General features: G+C 60.3%; 1 protein-coding gene across 1 annotated transcript in view; it reads left to right on the top strand.

Annotated features, from left to right (window-relative positions):
- Nucleotides 1–25,440, top strand: part of SPEG (striated muscle enriched protein kinase) — a 56,509-nt gene that overhangs the window by 29,943 nt on the left and 1,126 nt on the right. The window contains 31 exon segments of the mRNA XM_058300063.2: nucleotides 448–708; nucleotides 1,758–1,916; nucleotides 2,009–2,198; nucleotides 2,315–2,538; nucleotides 4,880–4,999; nucleotides 5,230–5,334; nucleotides 5,909–6,115; nucleotides 6,512–6,635; nucleotides 6,733–6,908; nucleotides 9,094–9,206; nucleotides 9,595–9,763; nucleotides 10,232–10,328; nucleotides 10,450–10,650; nucleotides 11,555–11,612; nucleotides 12,141–12,218; nucleotides 12,325–12,503; nucleotides 12,847–12,873; nucleotides 13,503–13,655; nucleotides 13,851–13,893; nucleotides 14,905–14,973; nucleotides 15,239–17,204; nucleotides 17,527–17,658; nucleotides 20,077–20,193; nucleotides 20,394–20,561; nucleotides 20,652–20,774; nucleotides 20,935–21,102; nucleotides 21,240–21,855; nucleotides 23,423–23,662; nucleotides 23,749–23,972; nucleotides 24,742–24,817; nucleotides 25,090–25,239. Coding sequence (XP_058156046.1) covers nucleotides 448–708; nucleotides 1,758–1,916; nucleotides 2,009–2,198; nucleotides 2,315–2,538; nucleotides 4,880–4,999; nucleotides 5,230–5,334; nucleotides 5,909–6,115; nucleotides 6,512–6,635; nucleotides 6,733–6,908; nucleotides 9,094–9,206; nucleotides 9,595–9,763; nucleotides 10,232–10,328; nucleotides 10,450–10,650; nucleotides 11,555–11,612; nucleotides 12,141–12,218; nucleotides 12,325–12,503; nucleotides 12,847–12,873; nucleotides 13,503–13,655; nucleotides 13,851–13,893; nucleotides 14,905–14,973; nucleotides 15,239–17,204; nucleotides 17,527–17,658; nucleotides 20,077–20,193; nucleotides 20,394–20,561; nucleotides 20,652–20,774; nucleotides 20,935–21,102; nucleotides 21,240–21,855; nucleotides 23,423–23,662; nucleotides 23,749–23,972; nucleotides 24,742–24,817; nucleotides 25,090–25,239 — 6,733 coding nt within the window.

The following is a 25,440-nucleotide window of genomic DNA, read 5'->3' as shown; positions in this document are numbered from 1 at the left end:
CATGCGCTATCAGGGCTGGGAACGTGCTGCCCGGGCGTGGGGGAGGGATCTAGGCGCAGGGGGAGGGCTGCTGTCCACGGGGATCTTCGGAAACACCTCTTTCTTAGCTCAAATAAAGTCAGTTTGTACCCAGCTGGTGTGCTGTGATTTTTTTACCGCCGCCGCCGTCTCTGCGACCATGTGGCCCTCTCGATTTCCCCTCCCTTAGTTCCCTCTCGCCTCTGGAGACATCCCCCTCCCTGGCCCAGCTTGGGTGGCCGTCTTGCAGCCAGGCCTGGGAACTCCTTGGTGTCCTGGTCGGGTGGGCAGGCTTTCCCTGTCTCCAGGGGAAAAAAAATGCATCTCTCTCTCTGTGTCTGTCTGTCTGTCTGTGTGTGTGTGTGTGTGTCTCCCTCGCCCCGTGTGTCTCTGCTCCGGGCGTGCCCCGCCGTGGCCACTTCCCCCCAGCACACCCTGAAAGCCGGTCCCTGGCCGTGCTGGCCCCCCTGCAGGACGTGGACGTGGGGGCCGGGGAGATGGCACTGTTTGAGTGCCTGGTGGCGGGTCCCAACGACGTGGAGGTGGACTGGCTGTGCCGCGGCCGCCTGCTGCAGCCCGCACTGCTCAAATGCAAGATGCATTTCGATGGCCGGAAATGCAAGCTGTTGCTCACCTCTGTGCATGAGGATGACAGTGGCGTCTACACCTGCAAGCTCAGCACAGCCAAAGGTAACTGCCCTCTCCGGTCACCGCGCTGCTGTGGGAACCTGAGCGCTGGGGAGAGGGGACTGGAGGCGAAAGAGCCGGTGCAGAATGAGATGCCCCAGAAAGGGGGAGGTGCAGTGGGGTGGGGGGGTAGGGGGCCGTACACCTGCTTCCCTGGATCGAGTGACGATAAAATTAATTAATATGCGGCCAGTGCATTGAGTGGTACCTAGTATCACACAAATGTTAGCTGTGGTTACCTTAGGTAGCAAGTTTACTGAGGTGTAGGAAACACACTTGGACTAGGGTTCAAACTCTGGCACGGCCAGAGCAGCCGTGTGACTCTGGACAAGTCACTTCATGTTTCTGGGCTTTTTATTAAAAGGGGCTTATGATGGGATGCATGAGATAACGTGTGTGAAGAGCCCAGCACCGCACCTGCGGAGAGGGTGCCTCATAAATGTCCGCCGATGTTATTATTAATTACGTCTGCTTCCCCATTTGAAGAGCAGACACAATGAGCCCTGCCTCACCAGGAGCACGCGAGGCGAGGCTGGAAGGGCTTTGTAAGCAGCGAAGCATCAGGCCAACCTAAGTGGCTAGTATTTCTCCGGAAGATTCTTCGTGGGGTGGTAGAGTAGGGCAGAGGGGCATCTGCTCTGGGTCTGGGGCAGGTGGAGGGACTGTGGCCCGGGGCATGCCCAGGCCCAGAGGAGAGTTGGGGGAGGCATGGGAGATGGGAGTGGATGTGACTTCTAGGGGCAGCTCTTGGACCCGGCTGAGCTGTGTCCTGGGTGGCTGAAGTGATACGGGGAGGGGGCATCTGGAGCCAGGCCCTGGGCCCCCACTCTTCTCCCCAGCCCACGTGGCAGCCTGCCACCGACCCTCGCTGACCTCCATCCTCCTGCAAGGGTCCTATCTTTGGCTCTTGGCCCACTGCTGCCTCGTGAGCCGGGTCCTGACTCCACCTCCTAGCCCGGCTCCCCTCCCCTGCTCGGCCTTCGGTAAGACCTGCAGGTCGGGGTGCCTGGGGCTCTTGCTTTCCCACTCAGCGCTGACCCCTCCCCCCCCAGATGAACTGACCTGCAGTGCCCGGCTGACCGTGCGGCCCTCGCTGGAGCCCCTGTTCACGCGGCTGCTGGAAGACGTGGAGGTGCTGGAGGGCCGCGCCGCCCGCTTCGACTGCAAGATCAGTGGCACCCCGCCCCCCTCCGTTACCTGGGCTCACTTTGGTAGGGCCGACCCCCTGCCGTCCCAAGGGTGGCGCCCTCAACCCCTCCTCCCGTGTGTGCCTGCTGCCCATTCCCGGCCCTCCTGTCCTCAGGCCAGCCCGTGGAGGAAAGCGAGAACGTGCGGCTGCGGCAGGATGGGGGGCTGCACTCGCTGCACATCACCCATGTGGGCAGTGAGGATGAGGGGCTCTATGCGGTCAGCGCCACCAACACCCACGGCCAGGCCCACTGCTCGGCCCAGCTCTACGTGGAGGAGCCTCGCACGGCCGCCTCGGGCCCCAGGTACTGTCTGGGGCCTGGGGTGCGGCCGGGGGCTGCGGCCGCGGGGCCCCAGACCCATGGGGGGAGGCGCCGTGCCTCTGGGCACCAGGCTCTGGGCAGCAGTGTGATCCTTGCAGCTCGAAGCTGGAGAAGATGCCCTCCATCCCCGAGGAGCCGGAGCAGGGCGAGCTGGAGCGGCTGTCCATGCCCGACTTCCTGCGGCCACTGCAGGACCTGGAAGTGGGCCTGGCCAAGGAGGCCCTGCTGGAGTGCCAGGTGGCCGGCCTGCCCTACCCCACCATCAGCTGGTTCCACAACGGCCACCGCATCCAGAGCAGCGACGACCGGCGCATGATGCAGTGTAGGTGCCCAGGAAGGGTCCCTGGGGAGCGTCCCTCCACCTGCCCTTCCCCTGCCTTCCAGGCCCCACCCGGGGACCCTCAGCTTCCTTTCCTTCTTGCCTGCTCAGGGCTCGGGGGGGCGTCACTGGCACCCATCTGCAGAGGGAGGTGCTGAGCAGAGTCCAGGTACGGCTCTGGGCCCTGGTGTCCCCTCAGCACTTACTGGGCAGGCAGGAGAGCCTGCTGCTGGCCAGCAGTGGGACCGCGGGCAAGCAAGAGCGCCTCTGTGCCTCCGTTCTCTCGTGTCTTAGGGTTGTCGTGAGAAGTGAACCAGTCAAGACGTGGCAGCCACTAGGGCAGAGCCTGGCAAGGGCCAGTGCCCGGCAAGGGCCAGTGCCTGATGAACGGTGGACCTTAGTTTCATTGCTGCTGTGGTCACCGTTGTCAGCCTTGTTGGGAAGGCGGTGCTGGGGGGACGTCAGTGGAAAGGCCAGCCTGGGCAGTGGCTGGCAGTGCAATGCCGCTGGGGCCCAGATAGCCACTAAAGGACCTGGGAGAAGAGCTCCAGAGGGACATGCTCGGGGCCTGGGCTCTTTCCTCCCAGGAGCATCTCAGCTCCATGCCAGAAGGATTCTTAGTCTCGCACAAGAGAGTCTAACCTCCCTCCTAGGATGGCGCCCTAACCGTGAGCCCTCGGTGGTTCCCGCGTACAGCCACCAGGGCAAGGAGCTCATCTTTAGTAAGAGCTGACCCTGAAAGGCCTGTGAGGCAGGGACCATTATCCCCCTTTACAGATGGGGAAGCTGAGGCCTAAAGAGGTGCAGGGAGCATGGAACTCCGCTGCCAATGCCCTGCTCTCCTTCCCCACCCCATTCCCCCCTCCCATCCCCACGCCTCCACCACGGCCCTGCCCCTGCCCCTCGGGGCCTCCCCCTCCCCACCCCACGTGGTTGTCCTCGCTCAGCCCTCACGCCTCTCCTGAAATGATCCGCGGCCCTGCGTGGGTGTCTCTCAGGATCTGAGCTGGCGTCTCTGCCGTCTCTTTATCTGGGGTCAGTGACAACCCTTGGCTTCCCTTCCTTTATAAATAGTGTCAGCAGAGATAAGTTTATGGGTAACTGTTCCATCAAAGATAAGTGCAGAGAGGGGAGGGGTGGTGGGCACAGCCCTGCCGGGAAGGAGGGCAGCGCAGGCCTCCTTCCACTCGTGTCCCCTCCAGAGGCAGCCTCGTTCTCGCCACTCGGGGAGCACGGTGGAGGGGGAGAGCTTTAGAGTCAGATGGCACCGCAGTCGAGCCGTGGTCTCATTGTTCATTAGCTCTGTGACCTTGGACCAGTCCACTAATGTCTCTGACCTCATTGGCAAAATGGGGATAATTTTTGCAGGGTGGATGTAAGGATTAGAAACAGAAAATGCATGTTTAGTACCTGCCAGCAGGAGCTGAAGAGCAGACAACTCTCTTTAGAACTTACGACAAAACCTATTTGGCACTTATTGTGCAAGGCGTTGGGTTCCTGGGCCTGGTGGGCAAACAGATCTGAATAAAATCAAGCCCTGTCTGCAAGGAGCTTGCAAGCCGGTTCAGGAGCTATGACACGTGCAAGTAAAGAGGAAGGACCACTAAAGCAGCCAGGGCCTGGCGCCAGTGCAGGCTAGAGGGCTGAGGTCCTGGGCAGGGAGCATGCAGGGGAGGCTTCCCAGGCCTGGCACTTACTTGAACTGCATTTTGAAGGAGAAAGAGGTCTTAGGTAAGAGGAGAACGTCCCAGAAGGTAGGAATTTTGTGAGCAAAGCCTGGAGGGAGCCTGATAGCTTGTTAGAGTCAAACTGTAGGGGATTGCAGGAGTTTGAGCTGAGGGCTTTGGATGCCGCCCTTCCTGCACTAGCTGCTGTTTACGGTTTCCAGCTCTGCCTTTGGCAGGGTGTAGCCTGCGCTGGTGGAGGGCTATGCAGTGGCAGTGGGGCTGGAGAAGAGGGGAGCAAGGGAAGGGTCTTAGGAACAGAGCCATGTCAGATCTTTGACACGGAGGCTGTGACCCCCAGAGGTGGGGAGGTGATGGGGACAGAGGGTGAACCTGTGTGGGAGAAGACGCTGAGCTGCTGGGCATGAAGTGCTGGAGGAACAGGCAGATGGAGCCACAAGAGGGGCTGGGCCTGCAGGTGCAGATGTAGACGCCCGGCCTGGAGAGCCTGGGCCCGGGGTTGGCTGCACGAGGGGTACACGTGCTGCCTGCCCCACACTTGCCCCCTCACCTGCTCCCTGCCGGGGTGGGGGTGAGGAGCCAGGCCTGGAGTGGCATGGGCCCTCCCCTCAAAGTCTCCTCCCAGCTCAGGCCCAGTGTCTCCGTCCCTCCCCCCCCAGACAGGGATGTACATCGCTTGGTGTTCCCCGCCGTGGGGCCCCAGCACGCTGGCGTCTACAAGAGCGTCATTGCCAATAAGCTGGGCAAAGCTGCCTGCTACGCCCACCTCTACGTCACAGGTGAGGCGGGCACCCCCCTGGCCAGCTGCATCCATGGGCCAAGCCTAGGGTGGGGTGGCCCCAGGGAGCCGAGCAAGGGAGGGGCCACCACCCTAGCTCCACGCTGGCTCCGCTAGGGGCCAGTGGTCTCCTGGGGGCTATCTGGCCTCGTCCCTGCCCAGAGGCTCGGTGATCCTGCACAGCCGTGGGGTTCTAAGGGACCCAGCGGGCGTCCAACCTGTGGCTTTCAGATGTGGTTCCGGGCCCTCCAGACGGCGCCCCCCAGGTGGTGGCTGTGACAGGGAGGATGGTCGTGCTCACGTGGAACCCCCCCAGGAGCCTGGACATGGCCATCGGTGGGTCAGGGCCACGCGGGGCATTGGGGTGGGCATGGCGGGGTGGACAGGTCAGGCGCAGGCAGTGGCACCAAGGGAGAAGGCAGGGCAAGACTCTGAGAAGGGAATGGACCTGGAGCAGTGGAGAGAGTGTTGGAAGATGGCAGGAGGGAGCTAGGTCCTAGCTTCTCTCCCTCGAGGCCCTCGCTCCAAGTTTGGGGAGGGGACATAGGGCACCCCCAAATTCCCTTCTCTTCCTTGGCTCCCTGAGGGCCTGGAGGTCTGGGTCATGATCTTGGGGGTGCCCTCTCCTTCCCTTGCCCAGGATCTCTTCCTGCTCTGTGCCTCGGTTTCCCTGCCACAGGTACCAAGGCATTGACCAAAAATCAAGTCCTTCCGCACGTGTAACTGGGTTCCATACCTGGTGCCTGTTGACCAGGCTGGTGGTTGGGGCAGGTAGGGAGGAACAGGGGAAACCGAGGCAGCTCCTCAGAGCAGATGGATGAGTTCCAGGGTCCTGAGCTAGCCAAGTGTGGATGGGGGTGGGGGCACCCTGGCCTCGTGAGCCTCTAGCAGCCGCCCCCCGCCCCAGCAGACCCGGACTCTCTGACATACACGGTGCAGCACCAGGTGCTGGGCTCCGACCAGTGGACGGCGCTGGCCACGGGCCTGCGGGAGCCCGGGTGGGCGGCCTCAGGGCTGCGGAAGGGGGCGCAGCACATCTTCCGCGTCCTCAGCACCACGGCCAAGAACAGCAGCAAGCCGTCGCCCGCCTCCGAGCCCGTGCAGCTGCTGGAGCGCGGTGAGCCCGGGCGTCCCCGTGGAGTGGGGCACTGAGTCCCTGCTGCCTGCCGTGTGCGGGCCCAGGGCTGGCCTGGTCTGGACATGATAGCCATGGCGGGAGTGGGGTGGCCAGGAGGGCCCCTGGCCCCTCGGTGTGTTTCCTTCTTGCTCCTGGCAAGCAGCATGGCCCAGTGCTACAGAGGTGAGGCTCTGGCATCAGACAAGCCAGCATTCCAATCCCAGCTCTGCCCCCGGCTGGCTGTGTTGCCCAGACAAATTGCTAAGCCTCTCTGAGCCCCAGGGTCCTCTTGTGTGAAAATGGAGCTGGCGTGGTGATCGGGAAGGTGAGAGGAGCAGGGGAAGCTAAGGCCCTGCTGACTAGCCCAGCACAGAACCTGAGCTCGTCCGCCCCCAGGCCCGCTGCTGGAGGAGGCACCCGCTGTGCTGGACAGGCCAGACGTGGTCTACGTGGTGGAGGGGCAGCCTGCCAGCGTCACCGTCACCTTCAACCACGTGGAGGCCCAGGTCGTCTGGAGGAGGTGGGGCCCCGCCTAGCACATCCCGCTCTCCACACGTTGCAGCCCAGCTCTGGTGACGGCCGGATCTGGGGTGACCTCCCTCTTGCGTGTCCCTTAGCCGCCGGGGGGCTCTGCTTGAGGCCCGGGCGGGCGTGTACGAGCTGAGCCAGCCGGACGATGACCAGTACTGTCTCCGGATCTGCCGGGTGAGCCGCCGGGACCTGGGGCCCCTCACCTGCACAGCCCGCAACCGCCACGGCACGCAGGCTTGCTCCGTCGCTCTGGAGCTGGCAGGTGGGTGAGCGTGGGCCCTGCCCCTTCTCCTCCCTTGGCAGCCCACAGCCCTCTCCTTACACCCCCCGGGGGCACGCACCTGCCCCCGCCTGCCGGGGAACCCATTCTGCATGCTCCCTCCCAGGCCTGTCCATCCAGCAGCTGAGGAATGCCAGCCCCACGAATAAGAAGAAGTGTATTAGGCAGGTAGCATGTGCCAGGCTCTGTGCCAAGTACCTTCTTTACATCAAACAAAAATTTTTAAAAAACAGAAAAATGTATACCAACTCTGGGAGGTGGGGTCAGTGATTATCCCCATTTTATAGACGAGGAAACTGAGACTTGGAAAGCGCTAAGGAAGTGGCTCAAGGTCACACAACCTAGTAAGTACAGGAGCCGGGGTTCAAGCCCAATGCCTGACTCCAAAGCTCCTGACTCTCGTAGCTCCTGTGTGTGTTAAACACAGTAGGAAATGGCATCTCGGGTATATTGAAGAGACCAAGCGATTAAAATAAATAAAATAAATTAAAAAGCCCAAGTGAGGGATCTTATTACTAGACTGCCAGTTCTGAGAACCCTGGCTGCCCTTTCCACAGAGCTTCCCAGCCTTGGCAGCAAGGACCGTTTCTATAATTTCCTGTATGTGACTTTAAAGATGCATTAAGGGGCAATTGTTCTGTTTTCCGGTTTGTTAATTAACTCTAGGCATATGTAACTGCCAATCAGAACTTCAGATCAGCATGGGCTAAACAGTGTTACCTGCTGAGCAGATACAATTCCACCAAAGCAAAGAAGGTGACATTTTAGCTAGCACAGGCCATCTTATCATGGGTCAATGTCTAGTTTCTGGCTTTTAAAAAAACTGTTGGAGCTCACTTGAAGCCTCCCGGTGCTTTGACCTTCGTAGCTGCCCCCTGGAGACTGGGGACCATGTTCCTAGAGGGAAGCCTGTTTAAAACGTAGGAGAAGCACCAAGAGGGTGTGTGACGCAGAGAGTCCTTCTGGGCCTGCTGTGGGGACAGTGGGATGGGGAGTGGGGCACAGACCATCTGGGCCCCTGGTCTCCTTCTTACGCGCCTTTCCCCTGGCCCAACTGGCCCCTCGCCCCCTTTGCCCCCTGATGAGATGAGGCCAGCCCTGGTGCTTCCCGCTGAGTTGCTGTCTTCCTCCTTGACATTGTGTCTACAGGGCCCATCTTTCTTCCCAGGTGCAGAAGGAGCCTGGGGTCCAGCAGGCCCTGCCTCCCTGCCACCAGGGCTCGAACAGGCCTGCGACCGATAGCCCTGACACCCCCCCACTCCCATCCCCCACAAGGCAGGGCAAGTAAAAGGGCCTCTTTCCCCCACAGCTACCCCATGCTGGAGTCTTTCCCATTCCCAGGACGCCCTCCCCACCCAGCGCTCCCACCCTGATTCCTGATCACTCCCATCCCTTTGAAGCAGACACCCTGGAGTTGCTCAGGAGTGGGGTGCCAGGCTCCTGAGCAAAGCACACTGGAATATGTATTTAGTTCCACCTTGAGAATCTGAAGCCGCTATTCCAGGAAATAATACCCTCTCATGATGTGCGTAGGGAATTAAATCAGCCTCATGGGGAAGAGCTAAGCAGAGAACCAGTTTCTAGATCGTGTGGTTAATGTTTGGGGGTTGCCCATCTGTTCATCTTGCCATCTCACAGGTGGGACAAGGCCCCCTAAACATTTAAGTAGGATTCAGAGAGAAAAACACTCACACAGAAAACCTGAGCCCTTAATTTAATTTGGGGTCACAGACTGAGCCTCTCGCAGGGGCCAAGTACAGGTGAAGTGAGAGCGGAGGCAGCCAAGTGTGAAGCAGGGCAGTGACCCCTAGGGGGCAGCGTGGAGCCACGCAGCGGGGGATTTGGATTCAGGACTGCAAGTCCGGACTTTTCAAGAGAGGCAGGAAATCCAGTTTTATTTTGCTTGTGGCCATCTCCTCATTTTAAAGCCAAACAGAACAAGCCCGCCTGCCCTGACTTAACACTGTCTGAGATTTAGAGAACATCATATATGGATTGGTAGGCAAGGAAATCTGGTGTCCCAAGTTTGAGAGCCCTAGTGGGGGTGGGGGGAATCTGGTTGGACTGAGCCAGTTGCTGGGGTGGGGGATTTGGAGGGAGGCTGAAGAGGCAGGCCCTGTGATGCCAACGGCCTGGGCCCCTCCGCTCCCGGCCCTCTGTGTTTCAGAGGCCCCACGGTTTGAGTCCATCATGGAGGACGTGGAAGTGGGGGCTGGCGAGACGGCTCGCTTTGCAGTCGTGGTTGAGGGGAAGCCAGTGCCAGACATCATGTGGTTCAAGGTCAGTGGGGTACAGAGCCCTAGGCAGGGCTGCCTGGAGCCTGGGGGCGTGGGAGGGATGGGAGCCTGGACAGAGAGAGGACCTGCTGCCTAATCTGAGTGATTAGGGGGAGGAAGTGGGACCCAGGGGTGCTGGGTGCCTCTGGTAGGGGACGGAGGAACCAGGGGACTAATGCGGGGCTGGGGGCTGCGGGACTGTTAGTGGGAGATAAGGATGGAGCTGACTCTGGGTCCTGGGGGACCATGGCATGCAGGGTGAAGGTGACACTGGGCCCTGGGGTGGAGGTGTGGGTGGCACCTGGGATAGAAATGTGCCTGGGCCCAGGTGGGGCTGGGTCCCAGGTGGAGGTAGGCAAGTCCGGGGCTGGAGGTGACACCTGACTCTGCAGGACGAGGTGCTGCTGGTGGAGAGCAGTCACGTGAGCTTCGTGTACGAAGAGAACGAATGCTCTCTGGTGGTGCTCAGCACAGGGGCCCAGGATAGTGGCGTCTACACCTGCACCGCCCGGAACCTGGCAGGCGAAGTCTCCTGCAAAGCAGAGCTGGCTGTTCATGCAGGTGGGCTGGGGTCCAAGGGGAGAAGGGCAAAGCACTTACACCTCAGAATCTGATTGAGCCCCTGCCCAGGAAACACTCACCTGTTTTTTTCTTTCCTTTTCTTTTTTGAGTTACTGGGGCCGGGAATTGAACCCGGGACCTCGAATGTGAGAAGCCAGCGCTAAATGACTAAGCCACATCGGCTCAATGGTTTCTTCATTTGTTTGCTTGTTGTTTGTTTTTTTTTGTTTTTAGGAGGCACGGGGCACTGAACCCGGGACCTCCCATGTGGGAAGCGGGCACTCATCTGCTTGAGCTACATCCGCTCCCTCGCCTGTTTCTTCATTCTGCGGTCCCCACATCCTCCAGCCCCAGCACCCGAAACATTGTCTTCCTCTTCCACCCCCTCCATCTGTGTCTGCCTGTCCCCACCTCTGGCCTCGTCCTTTTCTTGTCCCCCCACCTAACACCCAGGCATCTCTTCCCCAGCTCAGACAGCCATGGAAGTTGAGGGGGCTGCGGAAGATGAGGAGCAACGAGGGAGGAGGCTCAGCGACTTTTATGACATCCACCAGGAGATCGGCAGGTGTGGGGCTAGGAGGGGACGCCTGGAGGCCACGCATCCCGAGAGGCTGGGTCTCAGGGCCAGGAGGGCTGGAGTGCCAGGGCTGCAGCGACGCTGAGCTGGTCCCCTCCCTGAAATCCAGGGGTGCCTTCTCCTACCTGCGGCGTGTGGTGGAGCGCAGCTCTGGTCTGGAGTTTGCGGCCAAGTTCATCCCCAGCCAGGCCAAGCCAAAGGCGTCTGCGCGGCGGGAGGCCCGGCTGCTGGCCCGGCTCCAGCACGACTGCATCCTCTACTTCCACGAGGCCTTTGAGAGGCGCCGAGGGCTGGTCATTGTCACCGAGCTGTATCCTAGGATGTGCAAGGGCTGGAGGGGACACGTGTCGGAATGACATCCTTGTCATAGCCAATTGGCAACATGGTTTACGGTTTACAACGTGGTCATTGACGATTGTGAGGGATGGGTCTAGAGACTTCTGTGAAACATTTTTTGAGTCCATTTTTAGCTTGAAATTATATAGCACTTCTGAGGGCCTGGAAGTATTCTAAGAGTTGGACAAATATTAATTCACTTAATCCTCACGAACATCTAGCTCGTGGAATTTTATTATCCCCATTTGGCAGATGATGAAACTGAGGTATGGAGCAGTTCCATAACTTGCTTGAAGTTGAGGTCCCAGGGCTAGCAAATGACAAATGATTTTCATCACAAAACTCAGTAGAGTAGCTGAACATGTTAAGTGACTCTGTGACTGTCAATATTTGATTTTGTTTGGGAGACTGGCTAGGTGGTTGGCTTGTCACACACCAAAAAGATCCTGCCCTGCCACCAGCCTCCTAGTCTGCACCATTTGAATGCAACCTGCAGTAGAATGACAGATTATTATGTGTCACGGGCCTTCTGGGTGTTTCATTCATTCATTGTCAACAAAATTCTGCGACAATTTAATGCTTATAAATGCCTCATGAGGTGGGCAGGAGAGGAGATGCTATCCCCATTTTGTACCTGAGAGGTTAAGTGACTTACCTGAGACTCCACACCAAGTGAGAGTTCAAGCCAGCTTATCCCATTAATGCACACAGTTGACCAGGAGGGTGAAGACAGTCTCTGCCTGGTATTGCGGCTTGAAGGGGACAGGAGAACCCTGTACTGAGCCGGGCCCTGCCCTGAGCTCTGGGGGTGGAGGGACCTGCCCAGGGTGGGCTGGGCCATCAGCACTAGTCACTGTTCTCCTTGATCTGGGACATAGCTGCACAGAGGAGCTGCTGGAACGAATGGCCCGAAAACCCACCGTGTGTGAGTCTGAGGTGAGGGCAGTGGGTGGCAGGGGCCAGGCTGGGCACTAGCCTTTACCCCCCTGAGCTCTGACAACCCATGCGTGGGTCCTGGGATGCCTTTGTGCCCACAGTGAGACGGGGGTGGTGGTGGAGCACCGTTAGGCAGCAGAGTCCTGATGTCCCGGAGCCCCCTCCCCCCATCCCCACCATCAGATAGAACCTCATCTATTTGGAACTTTCGCTGTCCTCTGCAAACCCCAGCAGACCTGCTTGAGCCCCCACCTAGACTCTACTTGACCTCCTTCGTTGCAGTCCTGCCGTGCACTGCACCATTCCCCTTATTATGATGTAGCTAGATCCCCCCTGGAATTGTACTGTGCCCAACTTGCAAAGCTGTATATGGTGGTGGTGGAGATCAGCAGTTCCAAACCTGTTTCAGCCCCCTTGGCCAGCCTTCTGAGCGCCACTCCCAAGGCACGGCCTAGCCTCTGGCCACAGCTCTGGGGGCGATCAAACAGAATGCCTATGCCATGGACTCTGGGCTCCCTGTTTCCACAGATCCGGGCCTACATGAGGCAGGTGCTGGAGGGAATATGCTACCTGCATCAGAGCCACGTGCTGCACCTGGATGTCAAGGTGAGGTACAGGTGGGAGGCGGGGAGTGAGCAACCTCATGGGAGCCAAGCAGAGAGGTGTCTCCCCTTCTTCCCCCAACTTTCACACCCTACCTTGTGTCCTGCAGCCCGAGAACCTGCTGGTATGGGACAGTGCGGAGGGCGAAGAGCAGGTGCGCATCTGTGACTTCGGGAACGCCCAGGAGCTGACTCTGGGAGAACCCCAGTACTGTCAATATGGCACGCCTGAGTTCGTGGCACCCGAGATTGTCAATCAGACCCCCGTGTCCAGAGTCACAGACATCTGGTGATGCTGGCGTGCTGGGCCGCTGTGGTGGGCCAGGGTCATTGGGCTAGGTGCTCTGCCCCAATTCCTTCCTCTCTGATAGCTGGGGATAGGTGGGCCTCCCCCTCTGCAGCCTCCAAGCCCCCTCCTCCCCAGTGAGGCAAGCATGGCCCGATGGCCCCAGAGCCTCTTGGACTCCTGCAGGCATGTCCGGACCTCTGGGCCCAGGGTCCTTCCTGAAGGAGGTGTCCCCGCAGTGTTCACAGAGAGGCCATGTATCACTCAACTCAGCATGGCAGAAGACTGCTCACTTCCAGTGGGAGGTGGGCTGTTCTCTTACCTGTCCACTCTTCTTTCCCCACAGGCCCGTGGGCGTTGTTGCCTTCCTCTGGTAAGGACCTGTCTGTGCTCTGGAACTCCTTCTCCTGGTGGCCCCCTAGCAGTCCCACCCCTAACATTTGCAGGGCCCGGGCAAGAGTGCAAGAGGGGGCCTGCTGCGGTCCCCTTCTCTTCTCCTTTCTGCCTGCACAGGCCTCATATGCATGAAGGGGGCACCCCAGTCTGCATGGCCAAGCTCTGTCCACCACCCTGCCCTCCACAAATGCCACCCTTGGGTCCTGGCATGGGCACATTGGTGGCATGCCTGGGAGGATGGACAGACAGGGACATATGCAGGGAATTGCGAGGTCCAGGACGTGGTCTAGAAGGAGAGGGGTCTCTTCAAGCTCAGGGTGGGCCCTGGACTCCTCACCTCATGGAGAGGCCACAGCTGGACGAGGGCAGAGCAGGCCACCTAAACGATGGGCCTGGGGCAGGGGACCTGGCTGCCCAAGGTGGGGGAGCTGGGGGGGCAGGTCAGGAAAGAGGCTGCAGCCTTGGCTTCTTGTCCAGCCTACCCTCTACCCAGATGCCCCCAGCCTTGGCTGCTCCCAAGCCCTGGGCCTCCACCCACCCCCTAGCCTTTCCCCACACTGGGTCTCTCCTGCCCACCTCCCATGACGGCTCTCCCCACCCCTGTAGTCTGACAGGAATCTCCCCATTTGTTGGGGAGAATGATCGGACGACGTTGATGAACATCCGAAACTACAACGTGGCCTTCGAGGAGACAACATTCCTGAGCCTGAGCAGGGAGGCCCGGAGCTTCCTCATTAAAGTGCTGGTGCGGGACCAGCAGTGAGTACCAGCAGCCCCCTCGCCCTCAGTGCCCCCTCCCTCCACCCCTCCTCCCACCCAAGCCTCTGCGCTTACACATGCAGTCCCCAGCTCCTTAAGGACCCCATTTTCTCACCCATTTTTTGAACGAATGAATGAATGAACAACCAAATGGAAAATCCCTCTGGCCCTTTCCTAATTCTCATTCCTTTACAGGAGACCTACTGCAGAGGAGACCCTAGAACATCCCTGGTTCAAAGTGAGTCTAGTTCTACAAAGTAGGTGGTACAAGGAGCTAGAGGGCTAGAGAACATTATGAACAGCCCCATCTGTTGAGTACCTACTGTACGCAGTCACCGCCATTGGCATTTTCTAGACCAGCTCTGTTAGCCTCACTAAGGTAGCTCTGCAAAGACAAGTCTTTTTTCCCCCCATTTGGTGGATAAGGAAATTGAGGCTTAAATCAGCGATTGAGGTGGGGTGTCATGGACTCTGAGGTGCAGGGTCGGGACTGGGATCCTACCCCAGGCCTCAGCCTGGGGGCTGCTTATCCGGGTTTCCCCTGGTCCTTCCTCACTCTAGTGTGCCCACCTCCATCTGCCCTGGGCCCATGGCAGGATGCTGCTGGGTGGCCTGCCTGGCTCGGCCTCTAGGTTTGAGCTCCTCGTGGGCAGGGATCCCACTCATTCACCTCCAAAGCCCAGCACCATGGGGCACAGTGCCATGCACAAAGAGGGAGCTGAGTAAAGGAACATAGGAGGAGTGGCTGAATAAACCATCCACTGGGCGCTGTGGTATCAGGGTGCAGTCATTCTGGTATCAGTCCTTGGAGTGAACTCCTCTCTCAAGCCAGAAACCAGCTCTGGGTGGATGACAGAAGGATGCTTCTGTCTTGGTCGGGACCACCAAGGCTCCAGCTGTGGCTGTGGCCTCTCCATGAGGCCAGGAGTCTGCAGACTAAAGGGATGTGCCCACTCTGAGCTGGAGGTGCCCCCTTGCCTCCTAGACCATGTTCTGGACCTTGCAATTCCCTGCGTACAGACTGAGCTGGGGAGCGGCAGCCCTGGGAGCCACCGGTTGCCTGCCTCTCCGCTGAGTTCAGGGACTTTGTCCACACATGGGCACCTTGGCTGTGAAGCTATCAGGACAGACCCAAGGGGAAGGGCGTCCCCAGGAGCCCAGACTCAGTGCCACTGCTCCCATCCCATGAACTAGGGGGGTTTAGGTTGGCAGAAGGCATTCCCTCATGTCCTCTCTCCCGGATTTGCAGACAGAAGCAAAGGGTGCAGACGTGAGCACCGATCACTTGAAACTCTTCCTCTCCCGGCGGAAGTGGCAGGTGAGTTGGGCTGGGGCCGAGCCTCCGCCCCTTCTGCCTTCTCCTTCTGCATGTATCTCTCTCTGCCATTTTGCTATCATGTGCCCTCGCCTCCTGCTCATCCATCTTCCTGCTTTTATTTTCCAAATTTCCTGCTTCCCTCGTGTCCTTGTCGTCTGCCTGCCTTATGGTCTGTGCCCCAGGGCTGGGTCTGAGCTGGGGTGGGCCTGGGTGGGTCAGTTCTGCTCTGGGGTCCCGCAGGCCTGACTCTCGTGCCTGTCTCCAGCGCTCCCAGATCAGCTACAAGTGCCACCTGGTGCTGCGCCCCATCCCCGAGCTGCTGCGGGCCCCCCCTGAGCGGGTGTGGGTGGCCGTGCCCCGGCGCTCACCTCCCAGCGGGGGCCTCTCGTCCTCCTCGGACTCTGAAGAGGAAGAGTTGGAGGAGCTACCCTCAGTGCCTCGCCCCCTGCAACCCGAGTTCTCTGGCTCCCGAGTGTCCCTCACCGACATTCCCACTGAGGATGAGGCTCTGGGGCCCGCCGAGGCCGGGGCTGCCACCCCCATGGACTGGCAGGAGCAGGGAAGGGTCCCCTCTCAGGACCAGGAGGCCCCCAGCCCAGAGGCCCTCCCCTCCCCAGGCCAGGAGCCCTCCAGCCCCCGCCGGGGTGAACTCCGGAGGGGCAGCTCGGCTGAGAGCGCCCTGCCCCGGGCCGGGCCGCGGGAGCCGGGCCGGGGCCTGTACAAGGCGGCGTCTGTGGAGCTGCCGCAGCGCCGGAGCCCCAGCCCGGGCGCCACGCGCCTGGCCCGGGGAGGCCTGGGTGAGGGTGAGTACGCCCAAAGGCTGCAGGCGCTGCGCCAGCGGCTGCTGCGGGGAGGCCCTGAGGACGGCAAGGTCAGCGGCCTCAGGGGCCCCCTGCTGGAGAGCCTGGGCGGCCGTGCGCGGGACCCCCGGCTGGCGCGCGCTGCCTCCAGCGAGGCGGCGCCCCGCCACCAGCCCCCGCCCGAGACCCGGGGCCTGCAGAAGAGCAGCAGCTTCTCGCAGGGTGAGGCGGAGCCCCGGGGCCGGCATCGCCGCGCGGGGGCGCCCCTTGAGATCCCCTTGGCCCGGCTTGGGGCCCGCAGGCTGAAGGAGTCGCCCTCCCTGTCTGCCCTCAGCGAGGCCCAGCCGTCCAGCCCTGCGCGGCCTAGCGTCCCCAAACCCAGTGTCCCCAAACCCGCGGAACCTCCCGCCACCACACCCAGTGACGCCCCGCAGTCCTCGGCCCCGCAGCCGGCCCAAGAGAAAGCCCCAGAGCCCATGCCGGAACCAAAGCGAGCCCCCAAGCTTAAACAGCCCCCCGCGGCCCTGCAGACCCTCGCGCCACCCCTCACTCCCTACGCCCAGATCATTCAGTCGCTCCACCTGTCGGGCCACGCCCCGGGCGTCCCGCAGGGCCCCGCGGCGGCTCTGTCAGAGCCAAAGCCCCACGCGGCTGTATTCGCCAGGGTGGCCTCGCCCCCTCCCGGAGCCCCCGAGAAGCGCCTGCCTTCAGCCAGGGCGCCCCCAGTGTTGGCCGAGAAAGCCCGGGTCCCCACGGTGCCCCCCAGGCCGGGCAGCAGCCTCAGCAGCAGCATCGAGAACCTGGAGTCGGAGGCTGTGTTCGAGGCCAAGTTCAAGCGCAGCCGCGAGTCGCCCCTGTCGCGGGGGCTGCGGCTGCTGAGCCGCTCGCGCTCGGAGGAGCGCGGTCCCTTCCGCGGGGCCGAGGACGAGGACGGCATATACCGGCCCAGCCCGGCGGGGACCCCGCTGGAGCTGGTGCGACGGCCGGAGCGCTCGCGCTCGGTGCAGGACCTCAGGGCGCCCGGGGAACCCGGCTTCGTCCGCCGTCTCTCGCTGTCGCTGTCCCAGCGCTTGCGGCGGACCCCGCCTGCTCAGCGCCACCCGGCCTGGGAGGCCCGCGGCGGGGACGGGGAGAGCTCGGAGGGCGGCAGCTCGGCGCGGGGCTCCCCGGTGCTGGCGGTGCGCAGGCGGCTCAGCTCCACGCTGGAGCGGCTGTCGAGCCGGCTGCAGCGCAGCGGCAGCAGCGAGGACTCGGGGGGCGCGTCGGGCCGCAGCACGCCGCTGTTCGGACGGCTGCGGAGGGCCACGTCGGAGGGCGAGAGTCTGCGGCGCCTGGGCCTCCCGCACAACCAGCTGGCCGCCCAGGCCGGCGCCACCACCCCCTCGGCCGAGTCCCTGGGCTCCGAGGCCAGCGGCACGTCGGGCTCCTCGGGTGAGAAAGGGGACGAGTGACGGGTGAAGTCCAAGCGCCGATGAGGTGGGGTGCGGGGCTGGGATGACAGGTGCAGCGTGCGGAAGAGGCTGGAGGGAAGCTGGCGGAGGAGAGGGATGGCGGCGTGCATCCGAAAGAGGACAAAGAAAACGGCTGGACGCCCGCGGGAGGGAAGGAAGGCGGCGGGGCCGGGGCTGGGCTGGGAGCAGGACGGGGGCCTAGCTGATCTTTCCTGCTCAGCCTTCTCTGGGCTCAGGGCTGCAGGGAGCGGGGAGCTTTCTGGACTGGCTGGCCCAGGGCTCACGGACTCGGGCCTTCGCAGCTCCAGCGGAAAGCCGAAGCCGGCTGCGCTGGGGCCTCTCCCGGCTGCGGAAGGACAAGGGCTTATCGCAGCCGAACCTGTCCACCAGCGTCCAGGAGGACTTGGCTCACCAGTACGTGCGCAGTGAGTCAGGTAAGAGGGGCGGAGGGGCCCCAGTCACTGCCCTTTCCCCTTTCCCCCTCCCCGAGGAGGGAAGTGAGAGTTATTTGAGCAGGAGGGGTCACAGCTGGGTGGGAAATGGCCCACCTTGTGGAGCCTGGCTTGGAGCCAGGTAAGAGCAACAACAGGGCAGCTGCTAATTTTTCAGCAACGCCGTGTTATGTTAAGCATTTATAAGCGCCCTCCTGCTTTGTGGAAGAAGTCTTCTTGCCCTCCCTGTTTCACAGGTGTGGAAGCAGAGAGGGTAGGTAGCTTGTCGAGTTGTCCGAGTTGCAGGGCCAGGCAGCCGAGCAGCTGGGGAGCTGGAGAGCGGGGCCCTCTGTGACCTTCCTTTGGCTAGCCTCCTCTCTGGTGGGCGACCCTGAAGGCCTCTGTGACTGGGATCCTGCTCCTCTGCCCCCACAGCCCCCTTAGATGTGTGTCCTTGGGTGTGCACCCAAAGACATGCACCTTCTTCCCCAGACTAGAGGCCCCCACCCAGGACTGAGCCTCCAGTTCTCCGTTTTTCCACAGCCCCGCCCACCCGAATGCCCCTCCCTGTGTCCCCCTGCCCAACCCCCCCCAACCTTCAGGGCTGTCTGCGGGGTAGGGTGGGATGGGGGATTGGGGGAGACTTGGGGTTCTCCCTGCTCTGTTTCTCTGCCCACGTGTCCTGGGGCTGCAGGGAAGGGGACATTCTCCACCTGGGGTGGTTCCGGTCCCCTTACTGAAAAAGGTCAGTGTTCAAGGGCTTTGTGGGGCCAGGTTCTCCAGACTGGCGTGGAGGAAGGACCAGGCCCACCTGTCAGGGGTGCCAGGGGCCCTTAGGAGTCTCCACTTCTGTTCCTGGTGGAACGCCTCAGAGCAGTTCCAGCCTCACCTCAGCTGGGCTTGAGGGGACAGTGTCCAGCCTGGGCAGGGGAGCTGGGCCTCTCACTAGAGGCAGAGGGGAGTGGGGCCATAGCGAGTGAGGAGGGAGGGAGGGGTGGGAGAAGGAGGGGGAAAGAGGGAGAGGCCAGGACAGAGAGGCCTGGGGACAGCTGATCCCTTCCCACTGGGGACCTCCCTCCCGGCTCCATTTTGCTTGTACAGCTGATTTCCTGCCAAGCCAGTGTCCCCTTACCTCATCCTCTCCCCGCTCCCTGCAGAAAGAAAACTGTCCCATGTCCACTTTACCAACTAGGGCTGGCCACGGGGGAATGTGGAGAATGGGGGTGGAGCTGGCAGAGTGGGCCAGGGTCACCTTTCACCTCCCTTCCCCAACTCCCTCTCCTCCGCTCCCCACCAGTACCCTCCCTTGGTCTAGAGGCAGCCATCAACAAAACTATGTCCACGTGATTTTGTTGGGGCCTCAGCCTGGGACCTGTCCTCGGGGGATGCTGGGGTGCAGTGTGAAGAGGGGCCCATGCTGCTCTCCCCGTCATCCACTCCTGCTGAACATTATTGCCCAGATCATCCCCAGCACCAGATCAGGTTTTTCTGGAAGGACTTTCCCAAGATCATGAGCTCAGATCCTCACGGGACCCCATCCTCAGCCCCAGCAGGGGCACATTCACCAGTCAGCTGTGAAGACGGCTCCTCTGGGGGTCTGGGCCTGGCTTCTTTCCTGGGCATCTTAAGATGCCATAGTAATGGGATTAGTAATAGTAATCACAACAGACACTAACATCTGCAAGCGCTTCTTACATGCTAGGCACTTTCCATCTCTCTCTTAATTCTCCCAACAGTCCTATGAGCTAGGAATTATTATTTCCCTCCTTGCCAGGCGAGAAATGGAGCTTCTGAAAGGGTAAATGACTCGTTCATGGTCATGCAGATAATGCCTCTTGGCCCTTCAAAAACTCTCACCACTTTGTTGCCCTCACTCAAGGTGTATGGAGGAGGTCCAGGACCCTCACCCCTGACCCCAGGTGGGAAAGGGGGACTGGGAGCCCAACACGCTTCCAGGGTCTGTCGTAGTCTGCCTTGATTTCCCATCTTTCGAGACTGGATATTGTGGGCCAGTTTATGGTCAGTCCCATCTCAGCTCAGATCCCTGGTTCCTCTTGCTTCTGGCACCTGCCCCAGAGGAAATGGGTATTGCAGGATCTTAACCATTATAGTTATTTAACACATGCTCATAGAGCATTCACAGGCCCTGCTCTAAGTGATTTACAGACCCGTGAAGCAGGTACCAAGCGCCTTCCAGAGTCAGTGGAAGGAACGGCAGCTCCACCCAGTTAAAGCCCTGGGAAGCTGGCACAGGCCCCGAATAAAACACTCAGCGCGGCGTGGGAGCCACTGCCCACATCCCACTCAGGAGACAGCCTTCCCCTCTGCCTCCTGCCTGCAGCGCTGGCCCCATGCGCCCCCACCCCAGCAGTGAGTAGCCTGGGGTCCCACAGACCCACGGCCTTCCTGCTCTCCCTGCAGACTTCCCCCCAGTCTTCCACATCAAACTCAAGGACCAGGTGCTGCTGGAGGGGGAGGCAGCCACGCTGCTCTGCCTGCCGGCGGCCTGCCCCGCGCCCCACATCTCCTGGATGAAAGGTAACCCTGCTCAGGACACCTGAGGTCACTCTCCTGGACAGAGGCCAGTGGGGGGCAGGTCATGGGAGAGGGTGACAAGTGGCCTCAGGCCCCAGAGATGGGTGGGCAGGGCCGAGGGGATGCCGTGGGGGTGGAGCCTGGATGAGGACCCTTCTGCTGCCTCACTCAGCAGCCCCTCTTGCTCCTCCCTGCCCCCTCAGACAAGCGGTCCCTGCGATCAGAGCCCTCAGTGGTCATTGTGTCCTGCAAGGATGGGCGGCAGCTGCTGAGCATCCCCCGGGCAGGCAAGAGGCACGCCGGGCTCTATGAGTGCTCGGCCACCAACGCCCTCGGCAGCATCACCAGCTCCTGCACCGTGGCTGTGGCCCGTGAGCTCGGGGAAGGGTCTGGGGGCGGGGGGTAGTGATGGGCCCCGAAGCTGGGGGCATGAGCGCCCCCTGGGACTCTCCTCTTGCCAGGCGTCCCGGGGAAGCTCTCGCCTCCCGAGGTGCCCCAGACCTACCAGGACACGGCGCTGGTGCTGTGGAAGCCGGGCGACAGCCGGGCACCGTGCACGTACACGCTGGAGCGACGGGTGGATGGTGAGGGCTGGGGATTCGGGGGGTGGGGGAGGGCGGCAGTGGAAGGGGGAGACCAGTGCCCTGAGGGGCAGAGCCCTCCGCCCCGGGCTCTTACGGATAGAGCTGGAGAGCTTGGGCCACCCCAGCGGTGGCCTCAGCCCCGCCCCCATGCCCCCGGCAGGGGAGTCCACCTGGCATCCCGTGAGCTCGGGCATCTCCGACTGTTACTACAACGTGACCCACCTGCCAGTCGGCGCGACCGTGAGGTTCCGTGTGGCCTGTGCCAACCGTGCTGGGCAGGGACCCTTCAGCAACCCTTCTGAGAAGGTCCTCGTCAGGGGCACTCAAGGTCGGTGGGACGGGGGTGCTGAGAGAACAAAGGGGAACCCTGAGCTGGGGATCTGCCCCCTCCTCGAGCACCACCCTTTGCCACCCCCACCCCCACCCCAGGCGCCATGGTGAAGGTTTTCTTTCTCTTTCGCTTAGATTCCTCCGCTCTGCCGTCTGCTGCTCTCCAAGATGCCCCTGTTACCTCAGGGCCAGCCAGGGCCCCGCCTCCTGACTCTCCTACCTCACGGGCCCCGCCCCCCAGCCCACCCCCAGCTCCTGCGCCCCTAGCCCCACCCTCAGCCCCTCTCGGCCCCTCATCTCCCCCAACACCCCCCAGCCAGGCCTTGTCCTCACTCAAGGCTGTGGGTCCACCACCCCAGACTCCCCCCCGAAAGCACAGAGGTCTGCTGGCTGCCCAGCAAGCAGAGCCGACCCCGCCCAGTCCCCAGGTCCCCCCTAGTGAGCCCAAGTCTTCCGTCCCTGACACTGGGACCCCGACCTCCCCGACTCCAGCCTCCAGCCCTCGCGAGGCTAAGCCGGCGTCCTCGACTCCCCTGTACATGGTCACTTCCTTTGTGTCTGCACCACCAGCCCCCGAGCCCCCAGCCCCCGAGCCCCCACCCGAGCCCCGGAAGGTGACCGTGTGGAGCCCAACCAAGGAGGTGGTCGGCTCCCCTGAGGGCGGGCCCCCCAGCTCTCCTGGGCCAGAGGGGACCGTGCTTCGGCAGGGCCCCCCTCAGAAACCCTACACCTTCCTGGAGGAAAAGGCCAGGCAAGCTGGGCTGGCGGACGGGTGGAGGATGGAATGGGGTGGGGTAGAGTGTGGGGAGCACTGGGGAAACTGTTCTGGATTTGGAGAGAAGGCCCCAGGCATGAGGGAGTCCTCAGAGCACTAGTGAGCAGTTTCCTCTATGCCAGGCACAGTACTGGACTCTATAGCCATCAGCTTCCACTACATTTTTTATTTCACTTCTTTTGAAATAATTTCAGACTAATACAGAGAGCTCCAATGTGTTCCCTATCCACATTCCCAGCTTCACCAACTTTTAACTTTTGCCATGTATTATATCATTTTGTCTGTCTATCTGTCTGTTTCTTAAACATTTGAGAATGGTTTGCATACATCATGCTCCTTGAATGCTTAACTACGTACATGTCCGAAGAACAAGGATATTCCCTTATGTAACCTCATTAAGTACAGTTATCAAGTTCCAGCAATTTAACATTGATATGAAGCTTGCAGTCTGGCCTTCATTTCTTTCCGTTGTCCCAGTAATGTGCTTTTGTGTGTTTTCTCTTCTATTATTAGATCCAGTCCAGGATAGTGTATTTTATTTCATTGTCATTGTCACTTTTGTCTCTCCCTTCTTTTAATTGTGGAAACAAATATATACTTTCCCATCTCAACTACCCCACTACTCCCATCTCAACTACTCCCAACCATCCAACTCAATGGGATTCATCACCTTCACAAAGTGGTCCTACCCTTTACCACCCCAGACAGAAACCTTGCACCCTCTTATGCTTTAGCTCCCCATTCCCCATCTTCCCGAGCCTGTGCTCTCTTTCTGTCTCTATGAATTTGCATATTCTAGTTCTTTCATAGAAGTGAGATCATACAATATTTGTCCTTTGGGTTTGGCTTATTTTACTCAACACGATGTCCTCAAGGTTGTAGCATATGTCAGAACTTCATTCCTTTCTATGGCTGAATAATAATTCATTGTGTGTGTATACCACATTTTAAAAATTCATGCATCCATTGATAGACACTCGAGGTACTTCCATCTGTTAACTATTGTGAATACTGCTGTGATGAACATCGATACTGGTGCACAGATACCTGTTTGAATCCCTGCTTTCAACCCTTTTGCATATACACCTGGAATGGGATGGCTGGGTCATATGGTAATTCTGTTTAACTTTTTAGGAACTTCCAAACTTTTCCTCAATGGTGTCACCATTTCACCTTCCTGCCAACAATGTTCTAAGGATCCTGTCTCTCTTCATTCTCACCAGCACTTATTTTCTAGTAATAGCCATTCTAGTGGGTGTAAATTAGTTTCATTTCATATTTACAACAGCTGTGAGAGGGAGATAGCATGACTACCTTCACCCATTGACAGATGGGAAAACTGAGGTTATCATGGGACTTGACTAAGATATAGGGCCAGTGAGCAGCAGAGCTGGGATTTGAACCCAGGTTTCTAGGATTCCACTCCAGAGCCCAGCACTGCATTCTCACCCCCATGGGGCCCTGCTTCCCTCTTTGGCCATCCCAATGGAGGTGTCCCTCCTGTCCTCTGAGCCTGCGGTGTTCCCCGCCCCCCAACACATAGGGGTCGCTTTGGTGTAGTGCGAGCGTGCCGGGAGAACGCCACGGGCCGCACGTTCGTGGCCAAGATCGTGCCCTACGCAGCCGAGGGCAAGCGGCGGGTCTTGCAGGAGTACGAAGTGCTGCGGACGCTGCACCATGAGCGGCTCATGGCTCTGCACGAGGCCTACATCACCCCGCGTTACCTTGTGCTCATTGCGGAGAGTTGTGGCAACCGGGAGCTCCTCTGTGGGCTCAGCGACAGGTGGCTGGGCCGTCCTGGGGGGTGGGGGGGCAGGCCCCGGGGGCAGGGCTGGCTATCACCTGCTCCCCTACTCCACCCCTCTGCAGGTTCCGGTATTCAGAGGATGACGTGGCCACCTATGTGGTGCAGCTGCTACAAGGCCTGGACTACCTCCACGGCCGCCACGTGCTGCACTTGGACATCAAGCCGGACAACCTGCTGCTGGCACCCGACAATGCCCTCAAGATCGTGGACTTTGGCAGTGCCCAGCCCTACAACCCCCAGGCCCTGCGGCCTCTTGGCCACCGCACGGGCACGCTGGAGTTCATGGGTGAGAGCCAGGCTCCCAGCCAGCAAGGTGGAGGGTTGGGGTGCTGCCACATACAGGCCTGTGTGTTGAGTGCTTAGCTGTATGCCAAGCAAGGTCCTGTACGAGGATTTTAAAAATTTGATCTTTACAGTAGCCCTAGCCCTGGAGGTTGGCCTGATATTAACCCCTTTTGCAGCTAAAGCAACAGAGGTGCCACGAGGTTCAGTATGTTGCCTGACCTCAATTACAGATGGAAGAGCTAAGATTTGATGAAGCTGGAAATACAGGGAGAATCAACTATTATATGAATAGGGAGAGAGCCTCCCTTTAACTACCTGCTGAGTGCTGAGTGCTTCGCGTTCACTGTCTCTCCTTTAGAAAGCTATTCTATAAGCCGTGCTTTACAGATGAGAGACTGAGTAAATTGCCCAGCGTCCCACGGCTGGGAAGGGAACTGGGCCTAGGAGCAAGCGGGCTGATTTCAGAGGCTCTCGACCTTGGTGTTGGCCATACTCTGTGAAGGGGCTCAGCTTGGGGCTGATCTGAGGGAGCTGATGACCCCGGTTCTCAGTACCTCTGGAGTTTGGGGAGCCCCACCATTCTGTGTCACCCCTCTGACAGCTCCCCTGGGGCCTTCTGCCTGCTGGCTTCCAGGGCCCACTACTCTGGTACCCAGAGTCTGGCCATGTGGACAGAGTTCTGGTCCCCAGGCCCCCAGGGGCCTCCCCTACCTCTCCCTGCTCCCCTGCTGCCAGGACGCTGGGTCAGCTTGGCCTCTGTCTCCTGTCAGCTCCTGAGATGGTAAAGGGGGATCCCATCGGCTCTGCCACAGACATCTGGGGAGCCGGCGTGCTCACCTACATCATGTGAGTGCCCTCAGGCCCTGCCCCAGCCCTCTGCCCTCACGCCATGGGCTCCGCAACCCACCTTCTGCCTACCCCACGCCCCGCCTCCCTAACACATGTGCACACACACGGCACAATGCACACCCACAGCTTGGGCCTCCCCAGATGTCCAGGCACAGGGTAGCACTGTCCCCGAGTGCTGTGGCCCTCAGAAATCCCAGGCTGATGTCCCCCTGAGCCTGGGAATTGACCACCCCCAGCCCACGTGTGTCAGCTGACTGTCTCCCCAACAGGCTCAGCGGACGCTCCCCTTTCTATGAGCTAGAGCCCCAGGAAACAGAGGCTCGGATTGTGGGGGGCCGCTTTGATGCCTTCCAGCTGTACCCCAATACCTCCCAGAGTGCCACCCTCTTCTTGCGAAAGGTCCTCTCAGTGCACCCCTGGTGAGTGGGGCCCTCACCTGCCAACCCCCAGCATTACCTGCCCTGGGTCCAGCCTGCCCCAGCCCAGCTGGTGCCAAATACCCCTCCACTCTCCACTGTTCCTCATCCCCTACTCAGGGTGGGACGCCTGCCATTTGTCCACAACAGTCCCATGGGAGAGGCAGATTCGCCATCCCCATTCCAGAGACGGGGAAACTGAGT

Source organism: Dasypus novemcinctus, chromosome 7 (assembly GCF_030445035.2).
Source record: "Dasypus novemcinctus isolate mDasNov1 chromosome 7, mDasNov1.1.hap2, whole genome shotgun sequence".
Classification (NCBI taxonomy): domain Eukaryota; kingdom Metazoa; phylum Chordata; class Mammalia; order Cingulata; family Dasypodidae; genus Dasypus; species Dasypus novemcinctus.
Note: the sequence above shows the minus strand (reverse complement) of the source record. Positions and strands in the feature narration are given on the sequence as shown.